The sequence below is a fragment of the Temnothorax curvispinosus genome, unplaced genomic scaffold (assembly GCF_003070985.1).
Source record: "Temnothorax curvispinosus isolate PA1 unplaced genomic scaffold, ASM307098v1 QBEX01001427.1, whole genome shotgun sequence".
Taxonomy (NCBI): domain Eukaryota; kingdom Metazoa; phylum Arthropoda; class Insecta; order Hymenoptera; family Formicidae; genus Temnothorax; species Temnothorax curvispinosus.
Window position 1 is genome coordinate 62367 of NW_020211207.1, and position 14480 is coordinate 76846.

The window sequence follows — 14480 nt, forward strand, 5'->3', positions numbered from 1 at the left end:
ATGTTATCAACCGTCTCTTTCGTTTCAGATTCGTACGCAGAAGCTCCATGGTTGTAAATTGTTGCAGTGTTTACATCAGCGTATGCATACCGGCATACCCGAGATCAACGCCACTTTGGAATTGTAAGAGATTTTTAACGAGACTCAACATTGTTAGCCTTATTCATTTACTCGCTTTTAGGATGGCCCATTCCGTTCACATTGTTTTCTACAAGCATCTAACGAGCTGGCTCTTGTATGGGCATCTGGAGGATGTTCACACAGAATTTTTCATACAAAAATCATTGGATTGCGAGAAACCTTCGACGCATGAGGATGGAAAGAACGATATTGATGCACGTGAATCGATAAACGGCAAGAAAATTGATGTCGATATGTGGGACTATACTGTCCAGATGGACATGCTTCCGTCTTATATCAGGCCGTCGCTGGCAAATAAAATCCTGACCATCGGTCAAACTGTCATTATGTTTGGGAATGACCCCAGACAGAAGAAAGGTAAAAAAAATGCGATTTTCAATTGCTTGAAAAGGAAACTATCTTGTTACAATTGTTATATCACTCTTCAGAAAATGAGCACAGTCATCTGGTGCGCGATAGAAGATAGTTGTGAAAAGCCAAGTGTCTGTTTCAGATTTCAGCCTGATATCCAAGACAGAAAATTCCGTGTGGGGCGACAAAGAATACGAGTACTTCAGGAAACTTCAGAATCTCCAGGCGAAGTCTGTTTTCAACATTGTCGAGTTCGACCGCACGATCAACGAATTGAAACAGTGCGTGACCGAGCTTCTGTGGCACGTGGCCGTCGAAGAGGCGCAGCTGATGCAGCAGCTCAGACTGGTGAAAGAATTCTTCCTGATGGGACGCGGCGACCTCTTCTTAGAATTCATCAAGCTCACGGCGCACGTTCTGAACAAGGCGCCCACGAATCATACGTCCAGAGACATTAATCTCGCGTTTCAAATGGCGCTGAGGAGGATGCATCTGAACGACGAAAGCGCTATCGACAGCTTTAACTTCGTGGTGCCCGTGCCACCTTCTGAAAACGAGGACGCCGACACGGACGCCATCGATCTCCCCGATAACGAAAGGCAAGATCCTAATGGTGCGTATTTGTGTTGCAATTTTTTTCCAAGATATTCAAAGGCAAGACGTTGAACAAATTTTATCATTTTAGAGAAACGCGGATGGGGTATGATCACGTTGAAGTACAAAGTTGTTTGGCCATTGCATCTGTTGTTCAATCCAGCCGTGCTGAACGATTACAACATTTTGTTTCGCTTCCTATTGAGAGTTAAAAAGACCCAGATAGACTTGTGGAATCTCTGGAGCGAGCACATGCATCACAAGAACATGTAAATTATATATTCATGAATGTCACAAGATAATTAACATTTTTGTTGTCCGTAATTGCTATAGCACGATATATTAAATTCACAGTGACATCGGCGTGATCCAATTGAGAAATAATTTGATCTTCATCGTCGACAACTTGCAGTATTATCTGCAAGTAGACGTGCTGGAAAGTCAATATACTGTAATGGAAGCGAGTATGAAGAACACACGGAATTTTGAGGATATACAGAAGGCGCATTCTGTATTTCTGGCTAACGTCATGTCGCAAACCTTTTTGCTAGGCAATGGAACAGGAAAAAAGAATCCCGTAAATTTCATTAAAATCACGATTATAAAATTCAAAATTATGCAGAGTATCGCAGATTTGGCGCGAGCCGTCTTTCGTTATATCAATTCTTTGATTAATTTAATCCATAGATTTTAAAGACGGCTCCGTAAATCCGAGACACTCTGTTGTTGCTCCTTGGTATTCATGAATTTTTTTAACAGGTAAACAAGTTGATACATCTTTTGCTACGGCTGTGCGACGATTTCATTTTACAAGCGTCCATGTGGGAGGTCGGCAATTTGCTCTTAACGGAGAAAGAAGAGCTCAAAACGTTATGCGAGACGCTCGACAGCGTAATGGACTGGTTGACAAAGACATTGAATAGAGTGCGTGCACAGCCCAGTGGAGAGCACTTGGCTCGATTGCTATTGAGACTAGATTTCAACAGATGGTTCAGTAAAAAGGTTTGAAGGAGGTAAAGAAAATCACGTAGTGAATTACAAATACATCGCGGCATATTACTGAAGAAGAACATAATATTACGTCTCTTTTTGTAAAGATTGTTTTATTAGAGCTCAATAATGTTCAGTCAAGAATTCATAATGGATGGTTAAATTAATAATGCGAATAATAACGCGAAAAATTGATAAACAAGAGCTTTAAGTAATTTGTATAAAAGAACACTCTGTGGCCTGTTGTTCTTTTTACACAGATCACATCTTATACATTTGAAGTCTATAATACTTCCTCAAATTTATTTTTTTGTATCATGCAACTCATACAATCAATATAGTAATCGCTAATATATATGTTTTTATATAATTTCATTATAATACTCTTTACGAATGATTTGAATAATATTTATTCTGAATGATGCTAATGGCAGTATGATAAAGACTTGGTTCTACATGTCGTACATGTTTTGTGATAATATAATTATTGGTCCTTTTTAAGCAAGGATCTTAATCTATTATCGTATTATATAGCAATAGATATACGCTCTATAATATATCACAAATATGAAAGAACAATTTTTAAGACTCCTGTTTCTTTGACTCGTGACATTGCGATGTCGTGTGAATTTCTTGTATGATCGAAATAAATAAACTTTCGTTTACCCAGCTACTCGCATCCTGTAGGAAACAAGAGTCTTAAATACAAAGAGGCAAGCATTGTTTGAGATCTTTGAAATGTTATTTAACCCTTTGTGATCCTTTGAATTCATCGACATAATGCGTTGTAATAATCTTTCGCATAATTCGAATCTGTACACTATTATAATCGCGTAAATTACATTTTTGGAATTTCCATAAATTCCTCCAAGTAATAAAAATCCTTTTTTTTTTTATTCATGTTAGCCCCGCTGATTAAATGAAATTGAAATACCTGATTTTTGCTCTTGATTTGCGAGAAATAACTATGGACCGCAAAGGATTAACATTTATTTTTAATTATTAATATGTAAAATTATAGTACTTTACGTAATACGTGAATCGTTTGTTTTCTTTAAAATACATGGAATTCTTATTTTATTCTTATTGCAGATTGTGAAATTCTCAATCGCTATCTTCATCGTTATAATCTTCTTCGCCGTATCCATGTGCACTTTCATCATATCCGCGTTGATGCAGTTGTATCGTGTTTTTGATAGACGCGTCGGAAGCCAATTCCTCCGCGGTGATACCGTCATTATTCTTCAATGTCGCATCGGCATCGTGCTCCAACAATAAATTCACCATCTCCAAATGTCCGTGACTCGCTGCTACGTGCAATGGCGTGTCACCCATTTTATTCTACGATTGAAAGTAAAAAAGATTAAGAGGTAACTTTGTGCGAAACACACGAATATATGAGGATATACGGCGATACGGTAGAAGCGTTCGCACTTGTATCTTATATTAAAATGTGACCGTCTCATTCTGTTGCTTATTTCGTGAAAGCTTAAAATGTTGTAGCGAGTTTAAAATCATATGGCTACGCTTAGTTGTTTAGTTATTAAAATAGGAATACAAGTCCAGTTCTCCAAAGTATAGGTCCATTCCCTTACTTGAGCGTTTACTACGGGATTTAGCAGATTCAGAAGCTCTCTCGCACATTCCAAATGGCCAGTGCGTGCCGCCCAGTACAGCGGCGTGTTCCCAGCTGCATCCAAGCCCGTTCCCGATATGCCCTCCTTCAAGTATTCCGCCAGGAAGGAAACATTGCCCCGTCTCGCAGCGTCGTGCAGCGGCAGCTCGATCTCTTCCGTTTGTTCCTCGACTGAGAACAATAGATTATGAATATAACATAATAGATTATGAACATTACGTTGAGGATAAACGAATGTTATGCATTTTTCTTTACCATAAGTGGCAGGTATGAGTCCTTTCTGATCTCCGCACTTAGCCCTCCACCAATTTGGATCGGTATCTCTGTCGTAAACGTAAAGTAAATCACCTTCTTCGAACGATAACTCATCCGCCTGTTAAAAAGCAGTAACATCATATTTTTACACATTAAAAATATACGAAACAATATAATTCCATAATAATAAGAGAAATATAATTACATATATGTTATTACGACACACGTATATATTATGTAAGAAACATATTTTGTTAATAGACTGTAGATGCACTTACACGTTGCGCAATATACTTGCATAACGTCCTGACCACTTTTACCTTTCCTTAAAGATAACATATAATATTAACACATTTATGTCAGATACTATCTTACTTAAAAAATAAAAATTATTCGTGTTTAATTGCAAAAATGAGGTACATTATACACTCATATTCTCATGTATCTGATGAGATCATTATTCTAACCTAGATTTGTACAATAATTGCACACATTAGCAAAGCTGCGCAAAATAATGTTCTTTCAATAATCACGGCGGAACTGTAATTCTTTTAGGCTGCTGATTTTTTCATTTCAAGCGTACATTTCGCACTCGATAGATTTTAAATGGATTGAGACGTTGGATTGAAATATGTGATATAACCTTAAATTTATATACAATAGAATTTTATTGAGTTCGTAACAAATATGACATGAAAATAATTATTATAATTAGGATAAATAAACGATCTGTATAATACATGGTCAGTACATATATACAGAGATTCATATGTACATGTATAAAAGCTTTTTCCTATCATACACAATTATCACAATAGAACCAAGAAGTACTTCAGGAATTATACGGTAAATACTTAGATATCGTTATCAAATTGCGCATAACAAGATCGTAAATTACACATTGCCATCCCAGACAGAGTTATAATCCGACGTATGGCTATTTTATGGTATATTTACCAGGTTTCCAGGTGGTTTTAGGTGGAACAGGTGGTTTTACAAGCACACTCATGGCTGTGTAATTCTATCATCATAATATCAATCCAATGACTCACACGGATTCACGCGTGACGCGCAGCTACATATTCCAGCCGCGGTTGACACGCCCCCCGACGTAGAAATTAATCTAAATCTTCTTTCTTGCCACTTTCATAAATAACACCATATCTGAAATATACAAGAGAATGAGATGCAATTTAAATGATAATTCAGCTGCTGATATTTTCATAGCCTATTTAGCAACGGTGTAACATCACGCAAATTAGAAATTTATTTCGAGCGATAAATAAAAAAATGTCCATCGCATTGCTCTAGAAAATAACTTTTATAAATCGATATGTGAAATACTCACTGAAGAACACAATCAGAACGAAGGCGATCATGAGCCATACCCAGCATCTCCATTTCGACTTGGTGTGCTCTTCCAACTTTAGGGATTCCTTCTTCAATTTCACAGCGTTTACATCGGTCAATTTGTCGGACATTTCCAGCGTGCCGATATCCTTTTTTATGATGGCGCTCGCCGCTAACGCGTGTTCCTTCATAGTGCTGGTCATCGAGAGCATATTTTCGGCAATCTTCTCCTGGATGTTACGATTGTACTTCAAAATAGCGTCAAGATCGTCGTCCTGGACATTAGAGCCCGTTAATCTCTGTCGCACGCCATCCTTATTCGCGTCTGTAACACACAACGAGATTTAATGTCGAGAGTCACGTGTGACGACCAGACTTTCGGTATCGCATGCTAAAATAGCAAGTCACCTTTGCCGCTGTAGAATAATTCCGCCCGTAATTCCCGATTGTACTTGGCGACTGTCTTCTGATGTATCTGCGTTGTGATATTCGTACTGGCGGAATTGTTGGTGGACGCTGAACTTTTCGATAGCAATTGCGCGGCGATCACCCTCTCCACCGGGTTCGACAACTTCATCGCATTTATTACTCCTTTCAGGAAATCTATCCGTTTGATGTAGCCCATCATGGTATCCTTGGGCGGTTTACTGTAAATAAAAATCCAGCATTTTAACGCTATACAAACATCTTTAATACCGTGATGCTGATAATAATAATTAGATACAATTTGAAAATGATATACAGAGTGTCCTTGATTTTGCAACATTGAAAAACGATACATCGTAGGTCTGTTTTCTATTGTTGGCTGCAATAGTTCAGAGTTCATTTTTTTTTTACACCACATAGGAAGGAAAAAGATGTAGTACACTACAGTCTTACCGAGAGCGTCGTAGTGCGCTGTTCAAGAAGTTTCCGAACTATGAACTCTGAACTAGTGCGGCCAGTTCGGCAATAGAAAACAGACCCGCTATCAAAGAATTGTCAAAGATCATTACACAGAGTGTAAATAAATGATGATTTATATCTTTGCTATCGTACCGTGTCTGAACGCGCAAATTTTAATATTGGCCGATTTATTCAATCAACTTTAAATACTTCTTATTTAAAAACTATTAATCTTGACACGTTAATCGTAGGATTTTCATCTTGAAGTAAGGACTTTGTTGTTAACTGTTGTCACCCAAAATCTGGGGCATTCTCTATATCATGCAAATAATGCTTTTTTAATAATAATACATTATACGTTTTAATGATATTATACTGCACAACTGAAAATATTACTTTGGTAAAGTTTGCAGCTCCTTCATCATGTCATCCAGAGAAAGTATGTACTGAAACAAGAAAAGCATATGTCAGGTGTTTGTATGAACAAAACTCTTTCACACAATCTATAGATATTTATAGCTTATATGCGAATAATTTATGTAGCAACTGCTAACGAATGGATTATTTAATTCTTGTGTCATTTTCTCAAGAAATAACAGTTAGGTAAAAGAAATTTAACCATCCACATAGCAGTGTGCGCAAGTTAATTTATATACAAACAAAAATTTTATAATAAATATTATAATTAGAATTGTCTGACGTGTCTTAATATTATGCTTTGTATTTCAGATAATTAATATATAAAATCACTCCGATATCTAATGTACTGATCTAGCCCTAATGTGTGATAAACAGAGGAACGTGACAGAACGTAGAGGTTAGAAACAGCATTCGCATACCTTCTCGAGTTTCCAATCCTTGTGCGGATCATCCTTCGCTATCAGCTCGCAGCGCGTTAGGAGCCGTTTGACGTTGATTTCCAGCCTGGTCATTTGAGTCATTTGGCATGTATGTGGCGGGAAAGAAAGCAGAGAGTCTCGTGCCGTTACCGTTCAACGTAAACAGGCATGTCATTCATGACATATCTCTCGCTTGATCACGTGTGCAGAGACGAGATAACAGATTATTGTCATCGCACATGTGATGATGATTAAAAATATTAGAACATACGGTTCGAGTATCGAAATGTAGTGAAAGCAGTCGAAAGGAGGACTATTGAGAATAAATGTCGCGTCCCGAGCGTGTTCAGTTCAGATTTGAGAAGCTCGGGAGAAAAACCAGAAACTTTTGCGCTTTAAAAACTCGCGCCAATTCTCTTAATTCGTCCGAGCATTCCCGCTTGATTTCGCGCGCACCATATCGGCCAATCGTAGTGCAGAAATTCAAAATTTAAAATTTTAAGATTGCCAAATAACGCGTTGAAGACTGAAAGATTGCAAAACTGGAGAGGAAAGGGCTTGAAGATAAAACTTAACAAATCGGGTCGTCATTGGTAGATTAGTAATGTCTTAATGGAAGAAAAGAAGATAATCGAGTCTAGATATGATAAAAAGTATAAGGGATTGTATGTGAAACTGGATGGACTGATGATCGGTATCTAAAGATGGAATTTAGACAAGATGAATAGAAGAGATAGTGAGCATTGATAAGATTGAAATTTGATAATGTGGGAGGAGGGGAGAAATATGTATTTTGTAGGCAACGGCAAGATTGTATATAAGTCATTACGTAGAGAAGTGTGTACAAGATTAGTTTTTAAGGAATTAGGTAGCTAGGAATAAAGAAGAAATATGTGAAAGAGTGTGGAACGAGCAATTATAGGTAAGATAAAAGGAAATAGTTGAGGAAATTGGAGAGAAAGAGAGATTATTATTATTATACATAGGTAGGAAATATATAATGGTATGGATGGTATGAGTGTGTTAAGAACAAATTGTAAAAACTAAGTCCATTTCTGTACGAAGTTAGTAAATTATTATTATCATATATTACTAATTACTATAATGTCTTTCCTGTTTAAAATAATATGATACAATATGATCAGATTACATTATATTACATTCAATTTCAATGTAAATTAATAAGGTTTTTATTCATTTACATTGAAATTGAATGTAATACAATGTAGTCTGATCATATTGTATCTATTATTTTAAACAGGGTTATTTATATTATTTACACATTTACAGCAAAGATAAATATTCAAGTCAAGGCGATTAAAGCTTTCGCACTCGGGGAACCCAGGTCGAATCGAAACGAGGTCAAACGCGGTCCTGGTCTTGCGACAGTCCCGAACGAATATCCTCGTTAATTGCGGATTCCGCTGACTTTGTTCTTTTCGCATTTTTGACCAGAATTTTCGACCTTATATGCCACTCTTTTTTCGCGCATCGGTGGATACGCATCGTGTGAATTTTATCTAGCGAGACGAGAGTGCGGTAGACCGAAAGCACTGACAAGGTACATACATCATTAATATCGTATATATAATGTGAAAGAACAATGGAAATTTGTTTAATTCCTTTCTTCTTCGGTTAATTTATCTGCATGTTCACTTATTAAGCATGTAAAAGATCATATTGCGCGCATAATACTAATTCCATGATTTTTCTAATTGTTGACTTTCTGAGAATTTTTGAGATTTTTTTTTACACGAATTGGAACGTTTTTCAGAAAAACTCAAACAAAATAATAATAAAATATTTCAGATTTTTATTATTCAATTTAAAATCCTCATTCAATTGTTTTTGAAAGTATTTGAGACATTTTACATATTTTTTTCAGAATTTTTCATAAATCTAAAATATGAGAAATTTTTTCATCAGAATACAGAAAAATTCAAAGAAATCTATATTTTCTCACAAATAATTTTTTTTTCCAGTGTATTACCTACGCAACGACAACATAATAATAACGATACTGATGTTAATATAAGAGTTAAAGAATCAGGGTCTCATTTACTACGTTTACGCGAGTGTTACTTCTGTAGTAACTTACGATCGATAATTCCTTCGCGTAAACGGGATTTTGTAGTACTTAACTTCCGATAATTTACTCCGCGTAAACGAGCGAATTATCGTAATTAAGTTACTACAGAAGTAATGCTCGCGTAAACGTAGTAATTGATAATCAAGATAATTTGCAGGGGGTTGAGGGTCTAATGTCGAGAGGGTAATGCCCCCGGCGTTACGTGATTCGCGCGTCATGGAGAGGGGGAGGGATCGCGATTTGATCGGCGCCGCGGCCGCGGCCGCAGAGGGGACGCCGTCGGCGCCGTCGCCATCGCCAGTCGTTGCTACGTTCAGGTCGGGGGAGATTCGCGCGACCGAGCACCGTAACGATCAGCAGCAACACCCGGACAATAACGCCGTCGTCGTCATGGGCAAGCAGAACGGCGAGGATCTGGATCAGGACGCGCAGGAGCGGATGCTGAAGGAGGACAGCGCCGCGAAGATCGCGATCGAGAAGGAGGAGAAGGACGAGAAGGCCACCGAGGTGAGGCTCTTCTTCGTGGACTCCCTCCGCCTCCAGATCCCCAAATTTTGCGAAGATAAAAAAGCCGGCTGTTTCGCCCGCGCTTTTTTATCTTTTGCGCGAGGCTCTCCCGAACGTATTGGACGTCTCGAGTTTCCCCTGGAAAGGAAAGGTTGAGATCCGAGCTCCGTCCGTTAATCGGTTAACCTCAATCCGCCGTTTTGCAGACGTCACGTCGAGACGGGAACGCCGGGAACAGTCTTGCCTTTTGTTAGCTCCCTTTGGCTCACGGACACGCCTATCTCGCCATTGTGCGAGCGATCGATCGCCCCCGGAGACGGACAATGACCTATGTTTCTATGCGCCCTTATGGAACAGTAGACACGGATTATTTTAATGCGATTTAAAAAAACCACACGATTTTTTTTATTCGGATTTATTGGATCGTAGCAAGAGCGAGGCGTATCGTACTGTTTCGACAGCTGTGAACGGTAAAGGAAGATGGGTCGATTAAATCTGGAATGTACGCAAGTCCCGAGCAAGTTGCATCATCATGTGACCCGAGTCTTTTTTTTTTATTTATTCTAAAATATGCATCTGGTAGATATGCAGCATGGAGATATTAGCTTCCATAATTTACACGTTTAATCCTCGTCAGCTTTGATAAGTAAACAATGATTCCTTGAATTTGAATTTTTATCTGCCTTATGGCGACATATATTCGTTTGTCGCGAAAAAGAAATGATAAACTTGTAAAAAAAATACGAGTATCGCCTTTCGGAACACTCGGCAATAACATTAATTATGTATTCTACATATACTTGCATGTATTTTTTTTATTATATTTAATATCTTGACAATTAGTTACCATATTGGTCTGATGTCTATAATTATATTATGAACCGTCTTGTAATTCTCTTACTCGAGTCAACTTCAAAGTGTACGCTTCTTTGAACAGGTGAAGTTCATCTCGGAGAATGGCGACGCCAAGATCGACATCGAGATGGTGAAGGCGGTGCTATCTGGAATGGGAAAGGAGGAATTGATGAAATTTGCAAACGATCCGTTCTGGGTGAAATTGAGATGGGCCTTGTTCATCGTCTTCTGGCTGATATGGGCAGCCATGTTGGCCGGTGCCATAGCGATCATCGTGATGGCGCCAAAATGCGCCGCTCCTGAGCCGAAGAAACTGTGGGAGGAGAGCGCAATTGTTGAATTGGACGTCTCGGAATATAATCTCAACTTGGATATACTGGACGATTTGAAAAATCAACATGTCAGGGCCATATCTCTTTCGTCTTTGGTGAAGGAAAGCGCGAACGGTACGCACAGACTCGAATGTTTACCTTCTCAGAATATGTTATATTAATTGTAATCTCGATTAATTATATTTTGATATTCTTAATTTTTACAGGAGGAACCATAGATTTTAAAGCCATCAAGCCGAATTTAGGAAACATCAGCGATTTGGAAAATTTCGTTAAAGTGGCAAAGGAGAAGGACCAACAAATCTTTTTGGAGTTGGATCCCAACCATTCCTCCGTGGAGCATTCGTGGTTTAAAAAATCTGTACTGAGACAGGAGCCATTCACGTCCTATTACGTCTGGGCTGATGGAATAATCGGTTCTGACGGTGGAAAAGAAAGACGAAATCCTCCGAATAATTGGGTCAGTCATACTTCTCTCCGATAAGTAATTTTCTGACGTAGAAAAGGAATGACGCGTACTGAGCTTGAAATATACTTTTGCAGTTGAGCGTGTACGGCGGATCCGCGTGGGAATGGAACGAACAAAGGCGCCAATATTACCTTCATCAGTTCAACAAGTCGCAACCTGATCTGAATTACACCAACCCGGCAGTGGTGACAGAATTTAAAGTAGGTCTCTCTTGCAGTTTTATTTTTAGCCGGCCGATTTATCCCGTCTTAATTTATATACATATCTCATCGTCTTATTCTTCATTTAAGGACGTCTTGACTCACTGGCTGAAATTAGGCATTAGCGGTTTTCGCTTGGCAAACACGCAGTATCTGACGGAAGATCCGGAGCTGCGCGACGAATCCAGGAGCATTCTTCCCGTAGAACCGAACAATTATCAGTCGCTAGTGCACGTTCACACGCGCGATCGTTCGGAGAACGCTGCGGTATTATCGAAATGGCAAGAAGTCGTTCGCAACGAAACTGCTGGCAAAGGGTACGTTCGCTTCCTTTGTACCGTAGCTTCGCGATGTGCGTGTTATCTATATATCAGCTCACATGTATTGTTATTTACAGGTTGTTTGCGTTGCAAGATGACATTGGCGCGGACATCTTGCAAGTTTATAACGAAAAGACGACGATTGATCTACCGCAGAGTTCGCACTTCCTCACTAATGCCAACGCGAGCATAAACGCGACGGACTTGCGTAAAAGTATATCGCAATGGCTTGCCGTCACGCCGTGGCCTGCGTGGAATGTAAGTGTAACAAAATTAATTTTCATTACATATGGTTTTAAAGATAACACTTATTTTTACTATGTAATTTTAAATTTTTAACTTTGTAAACTTCGTATGTATTTCAATCATAGGTGAATGGCAAACAGCGTTCCTTGAGGCAACGCATGCCTAAAGACGTCGCCGATAGTATCGTGTTAATGACCATGTTACTACCGGGCACGCCGATTCTTCGAGAAGAGGACGTCATGTCCGCGAAGGATGCGTTCGCAACCTTGTCGAGTGCCCGAAGTAGTCTAACGTTCCTTCACGGGAATACGACTCTCAGAATAGTAAACGGGACTGTCTTCGTATACGCGAGGTAAGCTTCGTGACGATTTACTTAAAAAAAAAATATCAATGTGCTGTAATCATTGACTTCACAAATTTATGTGCGCTTTAACAAAAGTTAAATATTCATTCGCGAACCACTTTTAGAAGCGTTGGGGAACAAATTATTATAATATAATATATTTTCAACTATTATATATAACTACCGGTTAATTAACTTTGAAAATTAGTCGTTTAGAATGCTTTTCAATTTTTTTCTATCCAAGTGGTTTGATTTATACGTAAGAAAGATTAACGGTATACTCTCTATGCGCATGAATGAAGGCGGTGGGTTTTAATTGGATAATTGAATTCATTCTTACGCACACAATTGACTAACGTCGAGTTATTCTTAAACGTCTCGGCCCGTATTCTCACGGTGCTTTCGGAGATACATCTGTCGCTTGATTTCACCTCGTATAAAGTACCGCTTCGTAACAGACGGCTAAAACTCCTCTAAACATTTTTGACGTTAAGAATTAAAAAATGGGGGCTAATTAAAAAAATGCTTTGAGGGCATAATAAATACAATAGACTAACCAAAGATTAATTTTCCCTGTTCCACGCTTCCTTGTATGCAACACAGGAGTTGGTGAGTCTACGTACTAACATATCGCGATTACGCTTTGCAATAAAAACTTAACTGCATGCAAAAAATACAATAAGACCAACTAACAGTTATACGTGATACGGTGTAATTTACACTTTGTATCGTACATATGCTTCGAAATGTTTTGCTTTTGCTTGAATAAAGTCCGAAAGTATATCAATAAATACGTAAATTAAATTTGTAGGGTAAAAAGTGGCAATCCCGGATATCTCGTGGCGTATCAGACAGGAGACGAACCAGCCGTCATAAACCTGTCCAGAATACCGCGGATATCGGAAGAAATCAATGTGGTCGCGCATAGTCCTAACTATGACCAAAATACGGAATTAATGAAGTAAGGAGATCTTCACGATCTGCAAAAATCTCGTATCTTTTATGTTCAATAATTTAATTTAATATGGAAACTTTATCGTTTTTTCAGGACGAAATTACCGTCGGATGCTGTGCCCATATCACCGAAAAGCACACTAATTTTAACATTTGTACCGAAGGAGTCTTAAATCGATCCAAAAGAATTTAAATGCGAGAGCAATCGGCTATATACGATTGCATTTCTTTCTTCAATATACAAAACTGAAGGAAATCAAGGTTGATATCAAAAAGATTAGAATCGAGTTGTATCGAAATTCAAATTAACGGCAATACAGATAGAAGCTAGAGGTCCTAAAAATGTGAAATTACTTGATCATTATTTATGCTGAAGCTTATCTGATTTATTTGTATGTTGAAACAAAGTATAGTGTGAAGAAAATCTGTTTTATTTGAATCATATAACTGTGTGTGCATACATTACATTGTGCAACAAAAAGAAATGTATCTCAATGTCCGTACGTGTAATGAAAATATATATAGCAAGCATCAAATACAAAGATTTGTAACTTCTTTCTGGAAGGGGAGGCGGGAGGGGCACCACGCTATCCAAAATTGCATGACTATTGAACGAAAATCTTTATTAAAAGAATCCCACGATGTGTGCTTTCACCCACATGTGCGCGCAAGATTTTGTTTTTATTACATAATAAATACACAGCCTAAGTATGTTAATCCTTAGATATGGGAAATAGTATATACATGAGATTTGCTTTTGGAACAGAGCTCGGCAAGAACTTGTCGCTTTCGGCCGATTTTCAGCTGGCTCCGCCTAACACTATTTCCCTTGCCTCGTCGTCCCGCGCGCAGCTAGGCCGAGCTTTAGGCGGAGCCAGCGGAAAATCGGTCCAAAAGTTCATTTCTCGCCGAACTCTGGCTTGGAAGATTTATTCGATATGGAGCTTGTGTGGATCGGTGAATCTCGCCGTTATAATGTAAAACAGAGCGGGTAACACAACTAGGGCTAACATCGCGGGATGAATGCTGATTCCGCGAAGAGTCGCGACCGCTATCACGCCGTATCCGTGCAGCAACCAATGGCCCAAAATTACTATCACGTTTTTTATATCCGAGACGGAGCT

General features: G+C 38.6%; 4 protein-coding genes across 6 annotated transcripts in view; 2 read left to right on the top strand and 2 right to left on the bottom strand.

The window, feature by feature from the left end:
- LOC112463490 (gamma-tubulin complex component 4) overlaps positions 1 to 2806 on the top strand; it is a 3644-nt gene extending 838 nt beyond the window's left edge. For both annotated transcript variants that reach the window (XM_025029915.1, XM_025029921.1), the window contains 6 exons: positions 1 to 123; positions 182 to 498; positions 635 to 1105; positions 1178 to 1355; positions 1441 to 1663; positions 1846 to 2806. The exon at positions 1 to 123 is cut by the window's left edge and continues 121 nt beyond it. In XM_025029915.1, coding sequence (XP_024885683.1) covers positions 1 to 123; positions 182 to 498; positions 635 to 1105; positions 1178 to 1355; positions 1441 to 1663; positions 1846 to 2094 — 1561 coding nt within the window. In that variant the 3' untranslated portion in view covers positions 2095 to 2806. The remainder of the gene's footprint in view (positions 124 to 181; positions 499 to 634; positions 1106 to 1177; positions 1356 to 1440; positions 1664 to 1845) is intronic.
- LOC112463503 (osteoclast-stimulating factor 1-like) lies at positions 2359 to 7336 on the bottom strand. Of its 2 annotated transcripts, XM_025029936.1 has the most exons (8): positions 7042 to 7336; positions 6599 to 6648; positions 5726 to 5964; positions 5316 to 5642; positions 4246 to 4292; positions 3968 to 4085; positions 3672 to 3883; positions 2359 to 3417 (listed from the first exon to the last, which is right to left on the bottom strand). In XM_025029936.1, exons 1-8 carry the CDS (start codon positions 7141 to 7143, stop codon positions 3181 to 3183), a joined length of 1332 nt encoding a protein of 443 aa, XP_024885704.1. In that variant the 5' UTR covers positions 7144 to 7336; the 3' UTR covers positions 2359 to 3180. The 2 variants fall into 2 exon arrangements, with proteins under 2 accessions (XP_024885704.1, XP_024885697.1); XM_025029929.1 differs by lacking the exons at positions 5316 to 5642; positions 5726 to 5964; positions 6599 to 6648; positions 7042 to 7336 and adding an exon at positions 4925 to 5086.
- Positions 7337 to 9411: 2075 nt separating this feature from the next.
- LOC112463520 (maltase 2) lies at positions 9412 to 13898 on the top strand. The gene is made up of 9 exons (XM_025029953.1): positions 9412 to 9637; positions 10575 to 10938; positions 11031 to 11284; positions 11368 to 11493; positions 11584 to 11810; positions 11891 to 12071; positions 12185 to 12411; positions 13214 to 13363; positions 13451 to 13898. The coding sequence occupies exons 1-9, from the start codon at positions 9521 to 9523 to the stop codon at positions 13527 to 13529; spliced, it is 1725 nt and encodes a 574-aa protein (XP_024885721.1). The 5' UTR covers positions 9412 to 9520; the 3' UTR covers positions 13530 to 13898.
- Positions 13899 to 13962: 64 nt separating this feature from the next.
- LOC112463547 (JNK1/MAPK8-associated membrane protein) overlaps positions 13963 to 14480 on the bottom strand; it is a 2098-nt gene continuing 1580 nt past the window's right edge. Inside the window, exon 5 of the mRNA XM_025029994.1 lies at positions 13963 to 14478. Coding sequence (XP_024885762.1) covers positions 14286 to 14478 — 193 coding nt within the window. The 3' untranslated portion in view covers positions 13963 to 14285. The remainder of the gene's footprint in view (positions 14479 to 14480) is intronic.

Excerpts from the sequence above, each read along its gene's own strand:
- LOC112463503 (XM_025029936.1), bottom strand. The coding sequence starts at position 7,143 with ATGACTCAAATGACCAGGCTGGAAATCAACGTCAAACGGCTCCTAACG. Across the intron at positions 4,293-5,315 it reads CGTTCTGATTGTGTTCTTCA|GAAAGGTAAAAGTGGTCAGG; the intron begins GTGAGTATTTCA and ends GTTATCTTTAAG. Across the intron at positions 3,884-3,967 it reads ACTCATACCTGCCACTTATG|TCGAGGAACAAACGGAAGAG; the intron begins GTAAAGAAAAAT and ends TATTGTTCTCAG.
- LOC112463520 (XM_025029953.1), top strand. The coding sequence starts at position 9,521 with ATGGGCAAGCAGAACGGCGAGGATCTGGATCAGGACGCGCAGGAGCGG. Across the intron at positions 11,494-11,583 it reads CAGTGGTGACAGAATTTAAA|GACGTCTTGACTCACTGGCT; the intron begins GTAGGTCTCTCT and ends TCTTCATTTAAG. Across the intron at positions 11,811-11,890 it reads AACGAAACTGCTGGCAAAGG|GTTGTTTGCGTTGCAAGATG; the intron begins GTACGTTCGCTT and ends TGTTATTTACAG.